This window comes from Scyliorhinus torazame, chromosome 2 (genome assembly GCF_047496885.1).
Source record: "Scyliorhinus torazame isolate Kashiwa2021f chromosome 2, sScyTor2.1, whole genome shotgun sequence".
NCBI lineage: Eukaryota > Metazoa > Chordata > Chondrichthyes > Carcharhiniformes > Scyliorhinidae > Scyliorhinus > Scyliorhinus torazame.
This window is the reverse complement of record NC_092708.1, coordinates 22316742-22342082: the sequence shown is the minus strand read 5'-3', so window position 1 is coordinate 22342082 and position 25341 is coordinate 22316742. Positions and strand designations below refer to the sequence as shown.

General features: G+C 44.3%; 1 protein-coding gene across 3 annotated transcripts in view; it reads left to right on the top strand.

Annotated features, from left to right (window-relative positions):
* Positions 1 to 24584, top strand: part of LOC140386766 (tubulin monoglutamylase TTLL4-like) — a 97751-nt gene extending 73167 nt beyond the window's left edge. For 2 of the 3 annotated variants that reach the window (XM_072469458.1, XM_072469449.1), the window contains 3 exons: positions 17404 to 17474; positions 19317 to 19396; positions 20984 to 24584. In XM_072469458.1, the coding sequence (XP_072325559.1) occupies positions 17404 to 17474; positions 19317 to 19396; positions 20984 to 21074 (242 nt within the window). In that variant the 3' untranslated portion in view covers positions 21075 to 24584. Of the gene's footprint in view, positions 1 to 17403; positions 17475 to 17937; positions 18203 to 19316; positions 19397 to 20983 lie in introns of those variants that run through there. The other variant, XM_072469466.1, reaches the window with a different exon arrangement.
* Positions 24585 to 25341: the final 757 nt, after the last annotated feature.

Sequence of the window (25341 nt, the reverse complement as noted above, 5' to 3'; positions counted from 1 at the left end):
CCGTCTCCTCTGCTCCAAGGAAAAGAAGCCCATTCTGTCCAATCTCACTTCGTTGCTAAAGCTCTCCTGTCCAGGCAACATCCTGTTAAATCTACTCTGCACCCTTTCCAGTGCTGTCACATCACTTCTACAATGTAGATTCCAGAACTGCACCCAATACTCTGGCTGTGACCTAACCAACATTTTATCTCTGTGCTCTTAAAGCGCTGGGCAAGCCCAAAACATGTGGGTGTGATTTGCTGGGCTCCCTGAGCACCTAACACACCTGTCCTCGCACCCAAAGAACCGGCTTATCCGTGCCCCGGTCATGTGAGCCATATGCAGCACCTTAAATTTGATGAGGCTGAGCCTCACGCAAGAGGAGGAAGAGTTCACCCTCCCCAGGGCATCCGCCCCTCGCCAATCTCCTCACCCAACTCCTCCTCCCACTTACCCTTTAGCTCCACCGAGGCCTCCTCCTCCTCCTGCATCACCTGATACGTTGCCGAGATCCTTCCCTCTCCAACCCACACCCCCGACAGCACCCTGTCCTGGACCCCGCGTGGCGGCAACAGTGGGAACTCCACCACCTGCCGTCGAACAAACGCCCTTACCTGCACATATCTGAAGGTGTTCCCCGGGGGGAGCCCAAATTTCTCCTCCAGCTCACCCAGGCTCACGAACTTCCTGTCCACAAACAGGTCCCCCATCCTTCTAAACCTACCCTGTGCCAGCTTAGAAACCCTCCGTCCATCCTCCCTGGGACAAACCGGTGGTTCCCCCGAATCGGGGACCACACCGAGGCCCCCACGTCCCCCCTGTGACGTCTGCATTGCCCCAAAATTTTGAGGGGAACCGCCACCACCGGGCTCGTAGTATACCTTGTTGGAGGAAGCGGCAGCGGCGCCGTCACCAGTGCCTCTAGGCTCGTGCCCACACAGGACGCCATCTCCAGCCTCTTCCAGACCGCCTCATCCCCCTCCATCACCCACTTACGCACCATCGCCACGTTGGCAGCCTAATAATACCCACCGAGGTTAGGCAGCGCCTCTTAAACTCCTCCTCCTCCATCTGCTCCACCAGCCTCGTGAAGTTAAGCTTATGTAGGGCCCCCCAGCTCCTAGCCACCTGGACCCCCAGGTACCTGAAACTCCTCTCCGCTCTTTTTAGCGGGAGCTCACCAATCCCCCTCTCCCCCTCTCCTGGTCCCGCGGGTGCACTACGAACAACTGCTCTTCCCCATATTAAACTTGTACCAGGAGAAATCTCCAAACTCCCTAAGGATCCTCATCACCTCCGGCATTCCCCCCACCGTGTCCGCCACATATAGCAGCAAATCATCCGCATAGAGCGACACCCAATGCTCCTCCCCACACCGCACCAACCCCCTCCAGTTTCTCAACTCCCTCAACGCCAAGGCCTGGGGTTCAATCGCCAGTGCAAAGAGCAGGGGGGGGGGCAAGGAACACCCCTGCCTCGTCCCCCGGTATAGCCGGAAATACTCTGACCTCCTGTTCGTGGCCACACTCGCCACCGGGACCTCATACAGCAGCCTCACCCACCTGACGAAGGCCCCCCCGAACCCGAACCTTTTCAACACCTCCCACAGGTACCCCACTCCACCCTATCAAAGGCCTTCTCCTCATCAATCGCCGCCACTATCTCCGTCTCCCCTTCCATCGCCGGCATCATTATAACATTCAAGAGCCTCCATACATTAGTATTCAACTGCCTCCCTTTCACGAACCCCGTCTGATCCACGTGTATGACCTGCGGCACACAGTCCTCTATCCTCATGGCCAAAATTTTTGCCAGCAACTTTGCATCTACATTTAGGAGTGAGATCGGCCTATATGACCCACACTAGAGGGGATCCTTGTACCGCTTCAGGATCAGGTAAATCAGCGCTCTAGACACCGTCAGGGGCAGAGCTCCCCTTTCTTTGCCTCGTTGAAGGTCCTTACCAACAGTGCGAAGCGTGATCAGAAATGGCTATCGCCGAGTACTCCATATCCTCCACCCTCTGAATCAGCGCCCTGCTCATGACAAAAAAGTCAATCCGGGAGTAGGCCTTGTGGACATGGGGGAAGAATGAAAATTCCCTGGCCCCCGGCCTCGCAAACCTACATGGATTCACCCCTCCCATCTAGTCCATGAACCCCCTCAGCCGCCGGCCTCCTGCCCGTCCTAGACCTAGAGCGATCCAATGCCAGATCCAGCACTCTGTTGAAATGCCCCCCCCCATTATCAGGCCCCCTGTCTCCAGGTCCAGAATCCAGCCCAGCATACGCTGCATGAACTCCTCATTGTCCCAATTCGGGGCATATACATTGAACAACACCACCCGCTCCCCCTGCATCTTGCCACTTACCATCACATACCTACCGCGACTGCCACAATGCTCGACGCCTCGAACAAAACTCTCTTCCCCACCAAGATCGCCACCTCCCGATTTTTTGCATCCAAACCCGAGTTAAACACCTGCCCTACCCACCCCTTTCTCAACCTTACCTGATCCGCTACCCTCGGGTGCGTCTCCTGAAGCATGCCCACATCCGCCTTCAGCCCCTTCAGGTGCGCGAACACCCGGCCCCGCTTGACCGGCCCATTCAGTCCCCTTACATTCCAGGTTATCAGCCGGATCAGGGGGCTACTCGCCCCTCTCCCCCACCGACTAGCCATAGCCCTTCCTAGGCCAGCCATGTGCCCATGTCCCCCGCACGGCCCGCTCCCCACAGCGGCAGACCCCCGCCCCAACCGCCTCCACCAACTCCAGCTCCCCCTTGGCCATACCGAACTTCACCCCCTTCCTGTGCAGCACTGCCTTCGCCCGGTTGTAACCGGCCCTCTTCTTCGCCACCTCCGCGCTCCAATCCTGGTAGATCCGGACCTCCGCGTTCTCCCATCTGCTGTTTCGCTCCTTCTTGGCCCACCTTAACACACACTCTCGATCAGCAAACCAGTGGAACTGCACCAGCACCGCCCGCGGCGGCTCGCTGGGCATGGGCCTCCTCGCCAGCACTCGGTGGGTCCCCTCCAGCTCCAAGGGCCCCTGAAAGGCCCCCGCTCCCATCAGCGAATTCAGCATGGTGACCACGTAGGCCCCCACGTCCGATCCCTGCAGCCCCTCCGGGAGACCCAGGATCGGCAGGTTTTTCCGCCTCGACCGGTTCTCCATCTCCTCGAACCTCGCCTGCCATTTCTTGTGGAGCGCCTCGACCTTCACCGCCAGGCCCAGGATCTCGTCCTCGTTCTCCGAGACCTTCTGCCGGACCTCCCGGATCGCCGCCCCTTGGGCCGCCTGGATCTCCAGCAGCTTATCGATTGAAGCCTTCATTGGCTCCAGCAGCTCTGCTTTCAGTTCGTTAAAACAGCGCTGGAGAATCTCCTGCTGCTCTTGCGCCCACTGTCTCCACGCTGCCTGGTCTCCGCCCGCCGCCATCTTGGTCGTCCTCCCGCGCACCTTTCTTTGCTTCAATGACACTTTTTTAATCACCCCACTCCTGGTCCAATCCATACACTATTGGGGGAATGTTGCTGTCCCCTTCCCACACCGGGAAACGGCAAACAAGCGCTGTTATGGGCCCTAAAAGAGCCCAAAAGTCAGTTTTTAGCGGGAGCTGCCGAACGTGCGACTTAGCTCCGCATAGCCACAACCAGAAGTCAGTTATCCTTTTACCCTTAATGTACTTGTTAAACAACTTGGGATTTTCCTTGATTTTACCTGCCAGCATCCTTTCATGTCCCCTTTTTGCTCCCCTAATTTCCCTCTTGCGCATTCTATATGACTCTCGTGTGTTGAATGTAGGAATTTCAGCTATGTTGTATTATATTTGGTGAAGTGAAGGTTAAAAGCCTCGGTTAGAGTGTGTTTGACTGCTGCAGTTTTCAGTTCAGTTGAGTTCTGTTCTGGATGAAGCTGGAACATCAAGTCAGGTTTTGCTTTCTGCAGTTTAGTTAAAAAGAGATTAACAGTCTTTAAAGCAATGCAGACTTGTCTCAGGACAAGGGAGAGCTGAAACAGCTTTTGAAGACATACAGCCAGAGTTTCTGCACAGGTCTGACCGGAGTTAGATATTTTCTGTAAAGCAGTGTCAAGAGATCTCTTTCTCAAAGAATAGCTCTGTAAAGCAAGTATTATTCTGTGCCATTGGTATTTGAGGTGGAGTGAGAGCTGAGATGATTTATTTGTTTGTTTAAGTGGGAATAAAGATAGCAATTGAGGATATTGTATTCATTGTATTAAGTAGTATTGTTTAAGGGGTAATTGTACGCCATTTTCCAGTGTGATGTGAAAAACAGTTGGTAATAGAGTTTGTTTTAATATCCCACGTTCCTATTTCTTCACGTAATCACTCCTGGGGTGAAGTATCTTTCCCTCACAGTCTTACAAAATTAAAATAAAATATTGGGGTTTCTGTCCAGTATCCTAGCCATTGTTGGGGTCTGGTCTGGGATCGTAATTCTAGAGCTTCTGCTGTTTTAAGCCCTCTCTATCTGCCATAAGCCTCACTTTTTCTTCTCATCCAATGTGTATTCCTCAATATCCAGGGTGCACTGGATTTGTTGGTCCCATCCTTTTCCTTGATTAAAATATAATAATAATAGTAGTCTTTTATTATTGGCCCTGTACTCTCTCTAGTTCCTTCTTCAATGCGTCGCCACTGTTCAGTCACAGATTTACCTGAACACTGAAGCATCTGTGAGGCGGAGAATATCGTGGATATCACCTATAGAGAAGTGGTCACACCGCAGACTCTGACTCCACAGGCAGAAAGAGAATGGTGACCACCAGGCAGAGCAAGAGAGCTCGGCAGGCAGTGGAAGAACCTCCTGTGGCAATGACCCTTCAAAACAGATATACTGCTTTTATTCTGTTGAGGGGAATGACCTCTCAGGGTGGGGGGGGGAAAGCAGCAAGTGCCAAATTTGTTGCACCACGGTTGGTTCTGCTGCAGAAGAAGGAGTAAAAAGTGTGGGAGTGCAATAGTATATAGGGGATTCAGTTGTCAGGGAATAGATAGTTCTGTGGCCGCAAACAAGACTCCAGGACGGTATGTTGTTTCCCTGGTGCTAGGGTCAAGGATGTCTCGGAGATGTTACAGGACATTCTGGAAGGTGAGGGTGAGTTTTTTTTTAAAATAAAACAGCCAGTGGTCATGGTACACATTGGTAGCAACGACATGGTGTTTAAAAAAAGGGGGGGGGGATGAGGTCCTAAAAGCAGAATGTAGGGAGTTAGGAAGAAAGTTGAGAAGTCGCACCTCAAAGGTAGTGATCTCAAGATTACTATCAGTGACACGTTCCAGTCAGAGTCTAAATAAAGGTTATCTCGGTTGAATACGTGACTGAAGAGATGGTGTGAGGGGAGGTTTCACATTCCTCGGGCATTGGGACTGGTTCTGCGGGAGGCTATACAAACTGGACGGGTTACACCTGGTCAGGACCCGGGACTGATATCCTTGGGAGAATAAGAAAAGTGATGGGCAGAGAAATCAAGGGCCTGTATCGGATAATGACACTGTATTAAAAAAATAGTAGGGATGGGACATGGTACATATTAGCCTTAAGGTTTTGTACCTGAATGCACGGAGCATTCAAAATAAACTGGATGAATTAGTTGCACATATAATATAGATAGATGGAAAGTGGTATGATATAGTTCAGATTACAGAGACATGATTCCAAGTAGACCAAGGATGGGAACTAAACATTGAGGGCTATTCATTTTTAGAAACGACAGACAGAAAGGAAAAGGTGGTGGAGTTGCATTGTTGATTAAAGAAGATAGTGATACAATATTGAGGAAAGATGTGGAATTCTGTATTGGTCTAAGGGACAAATTTTTTTCGTAAGGCTGGTACAGACCTAACTTCAGTGGTAATGTTGGGAATAGCATTAGACAGGAAATCAGAGATGCATGTGATCAAGGAACATCTGTGATTGAGTGACTTTAATCTGCGTACAGATTGGGTGAGCCAAATTAGTCACAGTGCAATGAGAAGAAATTTCTGGAGTGTATATGGGATGGTTTTCTGGACCAATATGTTGAGGAACGAACAAGGGAACAGGCCATCTTGGACTGGGTGTTGTGCAATGAGAAAGGATTAGTAGGCAGTCTAGTTGTGAGAGAACCCTTGGGGATGAGTGACCATAATATAGAATTCTTTACCACGGTGGATAATAATTTTTTTAAAAAATAAAAAATTTAGAGTACCCAATTAATTTTTTTTCCAATTCAGGGGCAATTTAGCATGGCCAATCCATCTATCTTGCACATCTTTGGGTTGTGGGGGCGAAACCCACGCAAACACAGGGAGAATGGGCAAACTCCACACGGACAGTGACCCAGAGCCGGGATCGAACCTGGGACCTGGGCGCCGTCAGGCAGCAGGGCTAACCCACTGCGCCACCGTGCTGCCCATAATAATAATAATCGATTATTGTCACAAGTAGGCTGTAGTGAAGTTACTGTGAAAAGTCCCTAGTCGCCACATTCCGGCGCCTGTTCGGGGAGGCCGGTGCAGGAATTGAACCCGCGCTGCTGGCCTTCCCGAACAGGCGCCGGAATGTGGCGACAAGGGACTTTTCACAGTAACTTCATTTGAAGCCTACTTGTGACAAGCGATTTTAATTTCATTACAAGCCAGCTGTTTAGCCCATTGTGCTAAACCAGCCCCTTTAGTGAGGTTGGTGATTCTGAGACCAAGGTCTTGAACCTCAATAAAGGTAATAATCTTTATTAGTGTCACAAGTAGGCTTCCATTAACACTGCAATGAAGTTACTGTGAAAATCCCATAGTCAGCACACTCCGGCGCCTGTTCGGGTACGCTGAGGGAGAATTGAGAATGTCCAATTCACCTCATAAGCACGTCTATCAGGATATGTGGGAGGAAACCTGAACACCCAGAGGAAACCCACGATGACACAGGGAGAATGTGTAGACTTTGCACAGATAATGACCCAAGTGGGAATTGAACCTAGGACCCTGGCACTGTGATGCCACAGTGCTACCGTGCCGCCCACTATTGGAAGTTAAAGCGCATGAGATTGCAGATAGTGTCTTGAGATGGATCGAATGCGTTAGCAGACAGGAAGCAAAAGGTTGGAATAAATGGGTCTTTTTCCAATTGACAGGTAGTGACTAGTGGGGTAGCGCAGGGATCTGTACTCGGACCCCAACTGTTCACATTATATATTAATGATTTGGACGAGGGAACTAAACTTATTATCTCCAGATTTGCAGATGATACAAAGATGGGTGGGAGGGTGAGCTGTGAGGGGGAGATGCTTCAGCGGGATTCGGACAGGCTGAGTGAGTGGACATATGCATGGCAGATGCAGTATAATGTGGATAAATGTGAAGTTATCCACTTTGGTAGTAAAAATAGGACGGTGGATTATTATTTGGGTGTAAATTGAGAGAGGTGAATACGCTGAGACCTTGGTGTCCTCGGGCATCAGTCACTGCAAGTAAGCGCGCAGGTACAGCAGGCAGTAAAGAACGCAAATGGTATGTGGGCCTTCATAGTGTTATGGGCGAGGTGTTTTCAGAACCCCAAAATGTATCATGGAGTTCAACCAACCTCTCCCTTTAATGTATTTGTTGCTTTTCCGAGCACACGGCTTTTTCCCTAGGTGTGGGATTACAATTATGGACACGTGGGCTTTTAAACACAAAACACTGTTTATTCCATGAACTCAACCTAACATCTTAAATAAACATTGGATCTCTTAACACCCCTTACTTCAAAGATAACTCAGAAAATATTGCAACAGTAAATAATTCCTTAAAATGTTCCTTCAAACTTCCAAGAGACTTAACACCTTTAAACAGAATCCCATCAGGTTAAAGGCTTTACAATTATGCGTTTAAATCACCCAAATGATCCAGAGATGGGTCATGGCAGAGATCCAGCTCACTGCAAAACACAGACACTCCCAAGCTCTTTTCAAACTGGCTTTCTCCCTTCAAGCAACTCACAGCAAACCAGAACTTCTCAAGCTGCTGTCTCAAACTGGCTTTCTCCTTTTAATCAGCTCACAGCAAAACAGCCAGACACTTTGAAGCTGCTCTCAGCAAAACCAGCTAGGCACTTTTCAAAACTGAAACTTAAAAACTGCAAAATGGCTGACCTGACCTCAGCTCCACCCACTCTCTGACATCACTGTTTTCTTAAAGGTACATTGCTTAAACATCCATGTCTTAAAGGTACTCTCATATGACACCTCCCCCAAGAAAAAAAAAATAAACCATCAACTTCAAGATGGTTTCATTTTTCACTTTTGCACCATCCACTAAGAAATGTACACAGTAAATATACCTTTTTGTTTAAAAAAAAAAGCAATACGCAAACGGGTATAATAATATAGTCCATTTTTCTTTGTTCTACTTCCTCCAACCGAAATCCTTCTCGATTGACAGTCTCTTTGAACAAGAAAGTCACTGCACGATCCATCCATTCCTCTACGCCTTGGCATTTCTCTTTAGAGTCAGATACTTTAGTTCAATCTGACCACAGAGCCCCTTGCAATTCTCCAATACAGGAGCATTTGTGTTCACAGCTTTCAGGCAGTCAGCTGCCTGTTGAAAGTCTGCTGTCCATTGACATTTTATAGGTTTCTTTAGCAAGTCCATCAGTGGAGCAACCACACTACAAATCTTTTGCACAAAGGTTCGATCAAATTCACTCATGCTAAGAAATTGCATTATTTTCCTTCGCCTTGAGGGTATCGGAAACTCCTCAAGGAAAGTGACTCGGGCTTCTCCAAATTGACTTTCGGCTAGGTTAATCACCAAACCCGCCTCCTGAAGTCGATCGATGAACTCCATACGATGTTTTAAATGTTCTTTCCACGTCTGGAAGTTGGGAATAAAAGCAGATTGTCCCACTTTCTCAATGCAATCCTTCAAACGTGGGATAGGATCAGAGTCCGTTCTTGGAACTGCATTCACCTTTCGATAGTCCACACACAACCGTTGGGTACCGTCTGGTTTAGGTACCATCACTATGGGTGAGCTCCATTGGCTGCAACCCACTTCAATTATGCCATTCTTCAGCATACTCTCAGATTCTCTGTTAACCTGTGCCAATTTTAAAGGGCTAAGTCCATATGGATGTTGTTTGATAGGAACCGCATTTCCCACATCTACATCATGTATAGCCATTTTAGTACTTCCCAATTAATCTCTACAAACTTGCCCATGTGATATCAATAACTCTTTCAGGTCAGTTTGTTTTTCCTCTGGCAGATAACTTAACAATTCATCCCAATTTTTAAGAACATCCTCATTTTGAACATCCAATTTAATTTGAGTTATGTCAAATTCACAGTCATCTGGATTTGGTTCGTCACTTTGAGTTAGAATCATTAAAACCGCCTCCTTTTTCTCTCCTTCCCTTTCAAAGTACCTTTTAAGCATATTCACATGACACACTCGGTCAGTTTTCCTTCTATCTGGTGTTTTTACCACATAATTCACCTCACTTAATTTCCTTTCAATCTGATACGGTCCACAAAACCTAGCTTTTAAAGGCTCCTCTACCACTGGTAACAACACTAAAACTTTATCCCCACTGGCAAAACTACGAACTTTGGATTTCTTGTCCGCTACCCGTTTCATCACATTTTGTGCAACTTTCAAATGTTGTCTAGCTAATTCACCTCTATTTAATCGTTCCCTAAAATTTGTCACGTAATCCAATAGTGTAATTTCTGATTTCTCACCTACCAATTTTTCCTCAATCAATTTTCGTGGTCCTCTTACCTCATGACCAGAAATTAGTTCAAAAGGACTAAATTTGGTAGACTCATTAGGTGCATCCCTAATTGCAAACAATACGAATGGAATTCCTTTATCCCAATCCTCTGGATAATCTTGACAATACGCCCTCAACATTGTCTTTAATGTCTGATGCTACCTTTCTAACGCTCCCTGCGATTCTGGATGGTACGCAGTTGATTTAAATTGTTTTATTCCTAAGCTATCCATGACTTACATAGAACATAGAATTTACAGTGCAGAAGGAGGCCATTCAGCCCATCGGGTCTGCACCGGCTCTTGGAAAGAGCACCCTACCCAAGGTCAACACCGCCACCCTATCCCCATAACCCAGTAACCCCACCCACCACTGAGGGCAATTTTGGACACTAAGGGCAATTTATCATGGCCAATCCACCTAACCTGCACATCTTTGGACTGTGGGAGGAAACCGGAGCACCCGGAGGAAACCCACGCACACACGGGGAGGATGTGCAGACTCCGCACAGACAGTGACCCAAGCCAGAATCGAACCTGGGACCCTGGCGCTGTGAAGCAATTGTGCTATCCACAAGGCTACCGTGCTGCCCCTTCTTCTTTCTGCCTATTCTTTGAATAACTTTGCAGTAAAATTTGTTCCTTGATCCGATTGAATTTCTGTGGGTAGTCCATATCTAGTAAAGAATTTAAGTAACTCCTCCACAATCCTTTTAGCTGTAATATTATGTACTGGAATGGCCTCTGGAAACCTAGTAGACACATCCATTATCGTCAAAAGATATTGATTCCCACTTTTTGTTTTAGGAAGCTGTCCTACACAATCGATTAGGACCCTTGTAAAAGGTTCTTCAAATGCTGGAATGGGTATTAAGGGCGCTGGTTTTATCACTGCTTGAGGTTTCCCTATCACTTGACATGTGTGACATGATTGACAAAATTTAACTACATCTTTATGTAGTCCAGGCCAATAAAAAATGTTTCTGGATTTTAGCTTGATTCCTTAATGACCTCCCACTGGGACCTCATGTGCAACTCGCAACACCTCCTTTCTATACCCTAACGGCAATACTACTTGATGAACCTCTGCCTACTTTTCATCTGCCTGCATATGTACAGGTCTCCATTTTCTCATCAAGACATCATTTTTACGGTAATAACACTCTGGTATACTCTCAGATTCCTCTTCTGTGTATGCTTTCTGATATATCTGTTTTATTTCTGCATCTTTCTGTTGTAACTCTGCCACTTTTCCTGAACTAAAAATATCCACCTCATCCTCCACCTGTTCTTGTTCTTTTTCAACCATCTGATCAAAAACCGTTTCTGATAATTGAACTTCATCTTCACTCTTTGATTTCTCCTCTTGTCTTAACCTGTGACTTTGCGACCTTGTTACTGCACAATCCGGAAAAATCCCAGAATATTCATCCTTCAACACTTCAGTTGACTGATTTTCCACTGGCTTATCAACCACAGTAGGCATCACTCCCACCTGCGACCCATTACCCAAGATAAACTGTATTCCTGGACAAGATAGTTTATCTATTACTCCTACCACTTCACCACTCTTCACTGGACTTTCCAACCTTACCTTATATAATGGAACACTACACCTCTCACCCTGAATTCCACATATCACCACCTTTTCTGGCAGCATTCTTCCCAAACTACATAATTCCTCATCTCTTACCATTAAAGATTGACTAGCCCCTGTATCTCTTAAATTTGTGACTTCTTTACCTGCTCCTCCTGATACACATGAGTAAACTTTACCCACACAAGTAAATTCTTTAAAGAAATCTGGCACCTTCTTAACAATTACTTCTTGAGCTGGCTGTACAATTGTTTGCACCACCTTCACTTCCCTTGGGCATTCCTTTGCCACTCGAACAAACCCCACTGTCTTATCCTGTTTTACCACATCAGCCTTCCCAGTGCTTTTCTTCAACCACCAACACTGTGACTTTACATGGCCTAGTTTATTACAGTGACAACATTTGAAACTTTTCATTTCTTTTCCACCCTCCTGGACTTCTTTTTTAATCTGAGGTACACTCTATTGTCTCCAATCAGATCACCTTTACCTTTACCACTTGAGTATTTCTCATGTCCCCAGTTTTTATCCCTCACCGGCTGAAACTGATGTCGGAAACCAATCTTTGATTTATGAATTAATTCATAATGATCTGCCATTTCCGCTGCTAATCGCGCAGTTTTAACCCTCTGTTCTTCCACATGAGTTCTCACTGCATCAGGAATTGAATTTTAAACTCCTCCAAAAGTATAATTTCTCTGAGAGCTTCATACGTTTGGTCTATTTTCAAAGCCCTTATCCACCTATCAAATTTCTGAGCCTTTCAAACTCCATGTATGTTTGGCCAAATTCTTTCCTTAAATTTCTAAACCTTTGTCTGTAAGCTTCAGGCACTAGCTCAAATGCACTTGAGATGGATTTCTTCACTTCCTAATAGGTTCCAGATACCTCCTCCGGTAGTGATGCAAACACTTCACTAGCTCTACCTACCAGTTTTGTTTGAATCAGTAACACCCACATGTCCTGTGGCCATTTCATTTGTTTAGCCACCTTCTCAAATGAAATGAAAACGGCTTCCAGTTCCTTCTCGTCAAACCTTGGCAATGCTTGGACATATTTAAATAGATTCCCACCAAGCCTTCGACTACGATGCTCTTTCTCACTATCCTCATCACTATCATCCAACTGTACGTTTCCCTTTACGTCAGCCAATTTTAACTGATTGTCATGTTTCATGGCCATTTACTGAAGTTCAAACTCCCTCTCTTTATCTTTTTCCCTGATCTGTATCTCCCTTTCTTTTTCTTTTTGTTCTGCTAGGGCTATTCTTTCTTTTCTCCTTTCTTCTCTCCTTTTCTTTTTCCTCTCTCTCTCTTTCTCTTTCTTTTTCCTCTCTCCCACTCGTATTCAAGCCATTTTAATTCTTATGTTCCATTTGTTTAATTTGCAACTGAATTTTTGCCATTTCCAATGAGTCAAACTCTATCTCAGGCAACTTTAAATGCTTAACCACTGCCATAATTACCTCATCTTTTCGCATTTTGTTAGGCAATGTTAACGGCAATGTTCTTGCCAAGTCTAACAGTCTGCTTTTCGTTTCTGTCCGAAAAGTACTACGTGTGACATTCTCCACCCCCAAAAACTTCTGAGCAGTGCTCCGAAAGCTAGTGTTTGAAACAAACCTGTTGGACTTTAACCTGGTGTTGTAAGACTTCTTACTGTACTAAATTCTATGATAATCCTTCAATAAGTGAAATTTACTGCAAACATAAGAACTAGGAGCAGGAGTAGGCCATCTGGCCCCTCGAGCCTGCTCCACCATTCAATGAGATCATGGCTGATCCTTTGTAGACTCAGCTCCACTTTCCGGTCCGAACATCATAACCCTTAATCCCTTTACTCTTCAAAAAACTATCTATCTTTATCTTAAAAACATTTAATGAAGGAGCCTCTACTGCTTCACTGGGCAAGGAATTCCATAGATTCACAACCCTTTGGGTGAAGAAGTTCCTCCTAAACTCAGTCCTAAATCTACTTCCCCTTATTTTGAGGCTATGCCCCCTAGTTCTGCTTTCACCCGCCAGTGGAAACAACCTGCCCGCATCTATCCTATCTATTCCCTTCATAATCTTATATGTTTCTATAAGATCCCCCATCATCCTTCTAAATTCCAACGAGCACAGTCCCAGTCTACTCTACCTCTCCTCGTAATCCAACCCCTTCAGCTCTGGGATTAACCTAGTGAATCTCCTCTGCACACCCTCCAGTGCCAGTGCGTCCTTTCTCAAGTAAGGAGACCAAAACTGAACACAATACCCCAGGTGTGGCCTCACTAACACCTTATACAATTGCAGCAGAACCTCCCTAGTCTTAAACTCCACCCCTCTAGCAATGAAGGACAAAATTCCATTTGCCTTCTTAATCACCTGTTGCACCTGAAAACCAACTTTTTGTGACTCATGCACTAGCACACCCAGGTCTCTGCACAGCAGTGTGTTTTAATATTTTATCATTTAAATAATAATCCCTTTTGCTGTTATTCCTACCAAAATGGATAACCTCACATTTGTCAACATTGTATTCCATCTGCCAGACCCTAGCCCATTCACTTAGCCTATCCAAATCCCTCTGCAGACTTCCAGTATCCTCTGCACTTTTTGCTTTACCACTTATCTTAGTGTCGTCTGCAAACTTGGACACATTGCCCTTGGTCCCCAACTCCAAATTATCTATGTAAATTGTGAACAATTGTGGGCCCAACACTGATCCCTGAGGGGACACCACTAGCTACTGATTGCCAACCAGAGAAACACCCATTAATCCTCACTCTTTGCTTTCTATTAATTAACCAATCCGCTATCCATGCTACTACTTTCCCCTTAATGCCATGCATCTTTATCTTATGCAACAACCTTTTGTGTGGCACCTTGTCAAAGGCTTTATGGAAATCCAGATATACCACATCCATTGGCTCCCCGTTATCTACCGCACTGTTAATGTCCTCAAAAAATTCCACTAGATTAGTTAGGCACGACCTGCTCTTTATGAACCCATGCTGCGTCTGTCCAATGGGACAATTTCCATCCAGATGCCTCACTATTTCTTCCTTGATGATAGATTCCAGCATCTTCCCTACTACCGAAGTTAAGCTCACTGGCCTATAATTACCCGCTTTCTGCCTACCTCCTTTTTTAAACAGTGGTGTCACGTTTGCAAATTTCCAATCCGCCGGTACCACCCCAGAGTCTAGTGAATTTTGGTAAATTATCACTAGTGCATTTGCAATTTCCCGAGCCATCTCTTTTAGCACTCTGGGATGCATTCCATCAGGTCCAGGAGACTTGTCTACCTTTAGCCCCATTAGCTTGCCCATCACTACCTCCTTGGTGATAACAATCCTCTCAAGGTCCTCACCTGTCATAGCGTCATTTCCATCAGTCACTGGCATGTTATTTGTGTCTTCCACTGTGAAGACCGACCCAAAAAACCTGTTCAGTTCCTCAGCCATTTCCTCATCTCCCATTATTAAATCTCCCTTCTCATCCTCTAAAGGACCAATATTTAATTTAGCCACTCTTTTTTGTTTTATGTATTTGTAGAAACTTTTACTATCTGTTTTTATATTCTGAGCAAGTTTACTCTCATAATCTATTTTACTCTTTATAGCTTTTTTAGTAGCTTTCTGTTGCCCCCTATAGATTTCCCAGTCCTCAAGTCTCCCACTAATCTTTGCTACTTTGTATGTTTTTTCCTTCAATTTGATTCTCTCCCTTATTTCCTTAGATATCCACGGTCGATTTTCCCTCTTTTTACCGTCCTTCCTTTTTGTTGGTATAAACCTTTGCTGAGCACTGTGAAAAATCACTTGGAAGGTTCTCCACTGTTCCTCAACTGTTTCACCATAAAGTCTTTGCTCCCAGTCTACCTTAGCTAGTTCATCTCTCATCCCATTGTAATCTCCTTTGTTTAAGCACAAAACACTAGTGCTTGATTTTACCTTCTCACCCTCCATCTGTATTTTAAATTCCACCATATTGTGATCGCTCCTTCCGAGAGGATCCCTAACTATGAGATCCTGAATCAATCCTGTCTCATTACACAGGACCATATCTAGGACCGCTTGTTCCCTCGTAGGTTCCATTACATACTGTTCTAGGAAACTATCGCGGATACATTCTATAAACTCCTCCTCAAGGCTGCCTTGACCGACCTGGTTAAACCAATCAACATGTAGATTAAAATCCCCCATGATAACTGCTGTACCATTTCTACATGCATCTGTATTTCTTTGTTTATTGCCTGCCCCACCATAATGTTACTATTTGGTGGCCTATAGATTACTCCTATCAGTGACTTTTTCGCCTTACTATTCCTGATTTCCACCCAAATGGATTCAACCTTATCCTCCATAGCACCGATGTCATCCCTTACTGTTGCCTGGATGTCATCCTTAAATAACAGAGCTACACCACCTCCCTTACCATCCACTCTGTCCTTCCGAATAGTTTGATACCCTCGGATATTTAACTCCCAGTCATGACCATCCTTTAACCGTGTTTCAGTAATGGCCACTAAATCATAGTCATTCACGATGATTTGCGCCATCAACTCATTTACCTTATTCCAAATACTACGAGCATTCAGGTAAAGTACACTTATGTTGGCTTTTTTACCTCTGTTCTGAATCTTAACACCTCGATCAGTAACCTCTCCTAAGTTATATTTCCTCTTAACCTTTCTCCTAATTTTCCTTGTCGTCGAACCCATATCTTCCTGTAACAACCTGCTGCGTCGCTTACCATTAATGTTTTCACTTCCCGTTTTATTTCTTTTAGTATTCCTGGTCCTATTCACTGAGCTCCCCTCAGTCACTGTACCTTGTACTGTTGCTCTTTTTGATTTTTGACTATGGCTTCTCTGCCTTACACTTTCCCCCTTCCTGCCTTTTATTTCTGTCCCTGTTTTACTACCTTCCAACTTCCTGCATCGGTTCCCATCCCCCTGCCACATTAGTTTAAACATTTAATGTGAGAAGCTACAGCAATGGAATTTGCAAAATTGTACCAAAAGCATGTGTTCAGTGAGGATGTCTTGAAAATCATTCCTGCTCATTCACCTGAACTAGTCTAAAATGCTTCCGCCATAGCATTCACCTAACTCTAAGCGATTTCTGGGATTTTGCCTGCAGAATCAGAGCCCAGAAAACCGGTAAAGATTTGATCTCTCTTCCTGGCAACAGATGCTGAGCCTTAGGCTCTGTGAATGTCTGAAGAGGTGTGCCTCATTTATCCTGTAATCTGACGTTGTAATCCGTTACTCCTCCAATTTTGCTCCACTAATTTCTCCAAACCGTTTCCCCCAACGTCATCCCATTTTCGCAAAAATATTCAAATGACAACGACCGAATATGAGTCGTTTTGATTTATTTGTATGTATTTGTTTTGTAGATGGTATGCTGCCAGATTCTGGTTAAAGATTGTTGCAGTGCATGCCCTGACGTGCACACTGCTGTAAATCCAGCCACCTGACAAGTCAGTGTGCACTCACCTTAAAATAAAGCATTATTTCTGATCTGACAGGATTGCACCTTGGGGGCAATAATGTAAGGTTTACTGGGTACTCAATGGTACTGCGTGTTGGGGAACAGGAGGTGGCGATCTGATTTCCTTTATATTATGTAATCTGTGCACTGTTAATACTTGTTCAAGCGGGCAATTAAATAGCTCCTGCAACATTTCTGCTAACAAACGCCATGCCTGTTGGGCACCTAGCAGTGGATTCCCGGGTTTGATTTTTCTGCCTGACTACAACTACAACAGCAGCAGTACTGGCACTTTCGGCTGGGGTTTGGTTAGCTCGGGTCTAGGAAAACTGAAGTTACCACATTTTCCTGTCGTCTGGACATTGGCTAACTATCCATGTTGAAAAGTGCAAGTGATTGGGTGTGGCTCCTCCAGCATCCTCTGCCTGTATGTCCACATGAAAGATGCCAATTGGGTGAGATGACAATGGATGGCTGGTGAGCTGGAGACCGGGTCCTATCAAAAACTGGAGAAGGACAACTAGAGAAAAGAAGGAAGTTTGATTTTTCATATTTTATTCTCTATTAAATTTATCTTCCTACAGGAATTAACATATTGAAAGAATTGAGTTACAGAAGGATTCACCTGGGACTATCTCTTCACCCTGCACATATTGTGAGTAACCACAAATACTGCCCTTTCCAGTCTTCTGTCTTGTCAAATTTTTTTATAAATCTTTTTATTTGGATGATACATGTTGATTTAATTGTTCAGTGATTTTGGCACCAGATTATCTGAGGAGGAGTGACAAATAATTACCCTCCAAAGGGAAGAGAAAATAGTCACACTCCGACCATTCAACTAGCTGGTAAAAAATACAATATTTTAAAGGTTGAGGTTCTTTACGCAGTCTCGCTGAGCTATAAGATGTGCATCTGTATACTATGTCACCGAGTCCTCTTCTATGTTCTCTAACTTTGAGCCATATCTTAAAATTGGATTTATAAATCATATGTTCTGATCTATACAGTCCCCAAAGTTAATTGAGCAAGTTCCCAGAGGTAGCCGTAACAGATGTGATTATTCATAGTTCTTGTTCCACATATTTTGTGTAACTAAAGATATCTTCCACTGTCAGGACTTTGTCTAGCTGATTTTTTTGAAGGGCTGCAGTGAATCTACACTCCACATGATCTGGAGTTCTGCTCCAGAGGCTGATGAATCTGCCATAAAGAAGCAAGGGGAACCAAGCTTCGTAAATTGCGATAAAGTGAGAATTTCTATAAAGCAAGAAGCAACAACGGTCAACACAAACCAAGGCTGCCTCTTATTTGCCGAATTTTATACTGGATACCACAGTATTGCATCTTTAAAAATAAAATAAAAATACCACTTTGAGTTCCTATTATGTAGTGAAGAATTATTTGCAATGTGATCACCAATTAGATTGAAGTTTAAGTCTCATAGATCATAGAATTTACAGTGCAGCAGGAGGCCATTCGACCCATAGGGTCTGCACCGGCCCTTGGAAAGAGCATCCCACTTAAGCCCACACCTCCACCCTATCCCAGTAACCCCCACCAACCTTTTTGTATACTAAGGGCAATTTTACCACCTAACCTGCACATTTTTGCAGATACAGGGAGAACGTGTAGACTCCGCACAGACAGTGACCCAAGCCGGGAATCGAATGCAGGTCCCTAGCGCTGTGAAGTAACAGTGTTAGCTACTGTGCCGCCCCGTTCATTAAAGTGAAAATTCTGCACGTCACTTCTGAATGTGATGGGGAATTGCAATTAAACAGTTTTCATAATTGGATGTCTAGGAGGAAAAATAAGAGTTTAGAAATGGCTGCATTAAAATTGTAATTGGGAGAGTTGCAAATGATTATACCTGCTGGCACCTAACCCGCCCTGTATGTCTTTGTGATTTGTACTAGCACTTCCTAGTCCTTGCCTCCCTGTCTATCTTAAAATACCCTATCCACCTGACCAAATCTATCCTTTCATTATTTAAAAGACCCGCCCTTTATAGCTTCAAACTTTACCATCCCAGAGCTTCTGTGGTGAAAACCACCCCAGTTCATTGAGCTTATCTTGTTAACAAAGAGCCCCAAGACTAGATATCGTTAGCTCACGTGGGCCTTCTGTAGGGCCTCAATTACTCCCAACAGGTAAAGAAACAGAAACTAGATGCAGCCAATTCAAGGTCTTATAAAAGGTTATGCATTATGCTTCTACTTGACCATCCTGGTCATAAACCCAACAACCGTGTTCACTTTCACTGTGGCTCCTTGATGCTTGTTGTGGATCTTTTAGTATTTCACGTCATACCACCAAGCCACAAGATTATTTCCAATTCTGTGCACTTTTATGTTTACCAAAAATCTCTGCGGTAAGGACAGTCCTAATGAAGCCTCCCTTGCCACAGTTGATCCTCCTTGCTGTAATTTTGGTTATTGATTTATATTTCAGTTATCTTGGATAAAAGGTGAAACGTTATTTTTTCTCTTGCCAGTGGCACCCACCTGGACTTAATTTCACTCCAAATTTGGACCTTAGAATAAATGGAGAAAGTGTGATTAGTCCTTCCCAGAGGTAAGAACATCACGATGTGGATTGGTGGTAGGGAAAACCAACAGTTGCCACTGTTTGGATTCAAAGCAGATTTGTGACTAGATACTTTAAAGCTTCAGTTAATACCTAACCCCCTCTAATATTTTTATCCACTTGTTTTGGGGCAGTTCTCAAAGGAAAGGTATTTAATTTGTGAAACACTGTTCAAGATCTCCAAACTGCTTTACAAACTGAGAATAGTCACTGTTGTAATACAGGAATTTTTTTTTTCCTTATTCTTTAATGGGATGTGGGCATCGAGGGGCTTGTTTAGCACAGGGCTAAATTGCTGGCTTTTAAAGCAGACAAGGCAGGCCAGCAGCACAGTTCAATTCCCATACCAGCCTCCCCAAACAGACGCCTGAATGTGGCGACTAGGTGCTTTTCACAGTAACTTCATTTGAAGCCTACTTGTGACAATAAACGATTTTCATTTCATTTCGAAGGCTGTGCCAGCTTTTGTTGCCCATCCCTAATTGCCCTTGAAGGGACAGGTAAGAGTCAACCTCATTGTTGTGGGTCTGGAGTCACATGTAGGCCAGACCGGGTAAGGTCAGCAGATTTCATCCCTAAAGGACATCAGTGAGCCAGATGGGCTTTCCCGACAATCAACAATGGTTTCATGGTCATCGTTAGACTTTTGATTCCAGATTTTTATTGAATTCAGATTTTACCATCTGCAGTGGTGGGATTTGAATGGGTCCCCAGAGCATTACCCGGGATCTCTGCTTAACTAGTCCAGTGACAATACCACAACACCAACACCTCCCCCACAGCCAATTTCTACACAGCAAGCTCCATCGGCAGCAATGATCATCTGCTTTGGTGATGTTGGTTGAGCAATTTTAATTGCTTTGCCATTTCCGCCTGTGCCTTTGGCTACTTAGGCACTAGGCTCTGGAATTCCCTCCCTAAATGAGGGCAGCACGGTAGCATTGTGGATAGCACAATTGCTTCACAGCTCCAGGGTCCCAGGTTTGATTCCGGCTTGGGTCACTGTCTGTGCTGAGTCTGCACATCCTCCCCGTGTCTGTGTGGGTTTCCTCCCCGTGTGTGCGTGGGTTTCCTCCGGGTGCTCCGGTTTCCTTCCACAGTCCAAAGATGTGCAGGTTAGGTGGATTGGCCATGCTAAATTGCCCTTAGTGTTGGGTGGGGTTACTGGGTTATGGGGATAGGGGGGAGGTGTTGACCTTGGGTAGGGTGCTGTTTCCAAGAGCCGGTGCAGACTCGATGGGCCGAATGGCCTCCTTCTGCACTGTAAATCTATGATAATCTATGAAAATGTGTCTGCCCCTCACCTCTCTCCTTTAAACCGCATCTCTTTGTTCAAGGCATAGAACCATAGAATTCCTATAGCGCAGAAAGAGGCTATTCGGCTCATCGAGTCTGCACCAACCCTCTGAATGGCCCTCTCCCCACTCTATTCCTGTAACCCAACCTAACCTACACATCCTTGGACAACGAGAGGAAAATTTAGCATGGCCAATCCATCTAACCACATCTTTGGACATCTGCACTAATATCACCTCATGTGACTTGGGACTAAACGTTGCTTTGTTTTATTTGCAGTCGGGAAACGATGCCAAAAAAGAAAATAACTGTTTATCGAGAACCTAATCTTGCTCCACTGCAACCAGCGGTAATCCAGCAGTCGTCCTGATGGCCAACAGAGCAGCTGCTACCATAGGTGGCCCATGGAGTACTCCTCGTCATCCAGCCAACTTTCTGGAAGTGAAGCTTGCAGCTGATTGCCGATAGCTTGATCTCACAGATTCATAAGTCCTACCTCAGCTGAGGAAGAGATCGGGGGGGAGGGAGCAGGGAAATGACCACTTGCCAAACCCAGGCCTTTGTGTTTATTAAGCACAGAACCTCCTTGATTTAAGTTCCTGACGTCACATCAGCCACTCGCCAGATTGTAAAATGTACATTATGCATCTAAACGATTCTAAGCCTGACTGAACTGCAAAATTAGAATGCAGAAATGTTACCAGCTTTCTGCCTGGCAGCATGTGATTGATGTTCAAGAATTTTCATTGAAAGGTCCTCAGACTGCAAAATGCTGGTGGACATCATTGCTGTATCTGCACAGCGAACAGGTTTTACAGTATGGTGAATGGCTTTGCAGTTCACTTGGGAAATGTTTTATCCGCCAAACAAAATCCCCCAGAAAGTGTTTGTACCCCACAGAAATATTTTAAACTGGAGTGACCTGCAGGAACTTATGAAAAGTGCATATTCACTCCCTAATTTTGATGTATTAACTTAATTTATTATTGAGACTTGGTGCATTCTTTCACTAAGTTATTTACTCCATTCCTTCCTTACTGCTCTGGGCTGTGAGAATGCTCACTGCTCTCCACTCACCACTGACACAAGTGAGTACCTTGTTAGATTAAAATTTATTCTTTTATAATGAAGTCTCAGACCCCCAAAAATGAGTCTTATAATTCAAAATTGCCTTTGAAATCACCGTTAAAGATTTTACTGCAGGATGTTGTTACGAGAGTTCAGTTCTCAAAAGAAAATGTGTAATCAATTTAGTAAACTTCTGCAATATTTCATCTTGACCACCATGATGTATTGGTTGGAATTAGTTGTTTTACAAAATGCTGCAATGTCTGCCTACCGGTAAAAGCAACAGGTCATTCAAGCCCTTGCAAGGATGAGAACTAATACGTAATTGTCTGGTACTTGCTGGTAAGTATCCAGACCATTTGGAGGCTATGGTGAAGTCAAGCCAAGCAGACCTTTAGACCAGAGTGTCAGTACTAACTGTGAAGTCCTGGTCCAGATCTGTGCATTGTTGTGACATGGGTACTGCTGTTACTGAGAGGCTGATCCACAGTGCAGCTCCTGTATGGACTCTGGTATTAACTTTCAGGCTGCATTAAACTTATTTGTGATGCTGGCGCAGCATTCCTCCGATTTTGTCCATTCTGATGCGGATGCTGAACTTTAATGTATCTCGCTCCCCATCAGGTTTCTATGCACCGTCCCCAGTTGATTTTCAGACCTGTTCCAGGCAGTCCAGTGACTAATCCCTCTTTCTCTCCCTGCCTCTGGAGGAAGAGCCTCCGCTCTGCTCGCCACCACGATACTGCTTGTTGTTAGAAACCTGTGGCGTGCCCACACTGTCAAGCCACTTCATGTTGTTTCTGTTTGGAGATGAGATGGGTGGAACTAGCATTGAGGTTATACTGGCCTGTCTGCGATTGTGCCAACCAGGCTTATTGAATTTAAAGTTGTCCATTCCTTCCGTCCCATTCAAAGCAGCAAAGTGAGGTGTAAGCTTGAAGCTGACCACCTGATATTTTACAACTCCGCCTAGAAGTGCACAAATTTATTTGCCATTTCTCCAATAATTTTAGCTGTGCGCGTGTGTGTTGAATTAAGTTTTGAATTAGAACAGAGAAAATTGGCACCTGATAAACCAGTCTTGCACTGCTTCCAAGTGCAAGTAAATGTTCAGAAGATGGCATCAAAGGAAGAGGCTTTAACATGTTGTTCAACTTCTGGACTGTTGGAATGTCTGCAAATACAAGTGCCTTCAATGAAAGTGGAAGAGGTGGCTGGTGGACAAACTGGGTGAATATTATACTAGTATGAGCCTTATGAGGTGGAGTTGCTTTCTGGTGCCGATTTTTGTGACTTTGTAGATGACCTCTTGAGTGCATCATGTCCATTTTAGTTTCTCCTCTCCTGCTTGTCATCCCACTCCCTCAAACAAAATCCAAAGAAGTTATAGAAGGGGAGTATTTTTGGTCTTTTGAGAGTTCCAAATTTATTGGGGGAGATCTTTCAGAGAGCTTTGGTTGTTTTGCATCCATCTTTAACCCTTTCCTGGCTACAGGAATCGTTTGCATTCTTAAGTGAGAAAGGGTAACATTGTGTCCAGCTCACCTAATGCTGCTAACAGCTCATTGGGAGAGTGACCATCCTTAGCGCTCGAGCTGATCTGGCACAGCTATGCAGCGGTGCTTCTTGTTCCACTAACCCTGTAACTGGTGAACATTTCCAGTAAGGGGAGTGATTACCACATGGCTGCAGTCTCTACTTAATTTCTCTGATGAAAATGCATATTCATTTTTTTAAGAATAAATCTGTCGAAAGATCACAGTCATGAGCCTCTTGGGCTAATTTCTACCCTGATCTTTTGCTGTGCGGTAGAAGTTAAAAAAGCTTTTGATCATTTTTAAATTATCTTGTGTATTCACCAATTTTGACATGTTTACAAGTTTGCTGTGAATTAGGAATGAAAGTAACTCTGACCGCCTTGAAATGATAACTGAAAGATGCTAGCTGCCTTGTGGGATTTCCAATACACTTAGTTTTAATAATGGTAAACCTATTGTGGCAAGAACAATTAGTGATGCTCTCCACCTAATCTCCCTCTTTCCCCTTAAGGTAATGGATAAAATTGCATTGCTGGCAATAATTCAAATAAATAAATTGCTTTTAAGATCACTTGTGTGCATGTTAAATAAACTCTTGGATTACTAAAACAATAGTGAAATGTTGCATTGGCGCAAACCTAGCAATCCTAGTAATGCAACTTTGAATTCACACCCACTTATATGTGCAGACACATATATGGCTTCTTTAAATTGAATGCAGCCTATCTACTCACTATTTGCTGCTTGTTTAGTGTCCTCTGTCTACTGAAAAGGACTATGTAAGAAATCCTACAAGGGGCTGTGTATCACCTGATTTAATCCATTTGTGTAAGGAATTGTTTACAAGACTGGCAGGGGCCGTGAATTCTTGCAAGTATTCAGTCTTTGGTTTTCCCAGCGCGAGTTCTGTTTCTACCCTACTGCACTGACTCCAGCACAGACAGAGCTCTGGCCCCCGGGGGGGGCGAGTGTTCTGGGAAAAGCAAAGGGAATAGATGCCTTTCACAAACTGATACATGTTTACTGAGAAGCAATTTTATAATCATTCAAAATCTGTTTTGTAATGAACAGATTTTTTTTTAAAAATGAGAATCACGAACGGAACTATGTTGTGTATTCTGGCACTTGTCTACTGTCGCTAAGTTTACCTATTTCCCTAACGCCTCTGCGGATCTGGTCAAGATCATTTTCTATAAATGATGCAGAAAAAGTCTGACTGCATTTCAGAGCTAAGCAATAATTTAAGAATTCTAATAAAGATATCTTGCAATTAATGTTGTTCAACGTCTTGTTTATTGCCTGTTTCTTCACTGTTCACAGTCCCACCCCACTATCCTGAAGCAAATGCAGAAAAGCCACGTAAGAGATAAGCCAAGAGAGTTAGCTTGGATCTGGATGGAGCACAAAATCCACAAGTCTTGAATAAATTCAGAGATTAAATGATAGAGAAAGTGTGGCACAAGCTGACTGGAAAACACATTAATTACCAATCAATTGACAACATGGAAAAAGGAAGTGAATCAAGAGGTAGTCAATCTTGTTATAAAATCTCTTAGATCAGCCCTCAACCTTCTGAACTCAAGTGAATACCTTCTAAACTCAAGTGAATACAATAATCTTTATTAGTGTCACATGTAGGCATACAGTACACTGCAACGAAGTTACTGTGAAAATCCTCATGCCAGGTTTATGCACCCCAGACTCCTCATTTTAATTAACGCTGTACCGCTTCCAAGGTCAATACATTCTGCCTCTAGTATGGTGTTCATAACAAAGTGCAGTACTTCAAATAGTATCGAACCAAGGCTTTGTGCACCTGAAGCATCAATTTCTTCCCTTTATATTTCAGTCTCCTTGCAATAGAGGCCAATCTTCTATAATAATCTTTCTTAGTGTCACAAGTAGGCTTACATTAACACTGCAATGAAGTTACTCTGAAAATCCCCTCTGTTAGTTGTTTTGACATATGCTAAAAAGCTTAGGCTACCATTTCCTTGGAACTGCCGATTGTCATATCTTACCAATGCATGT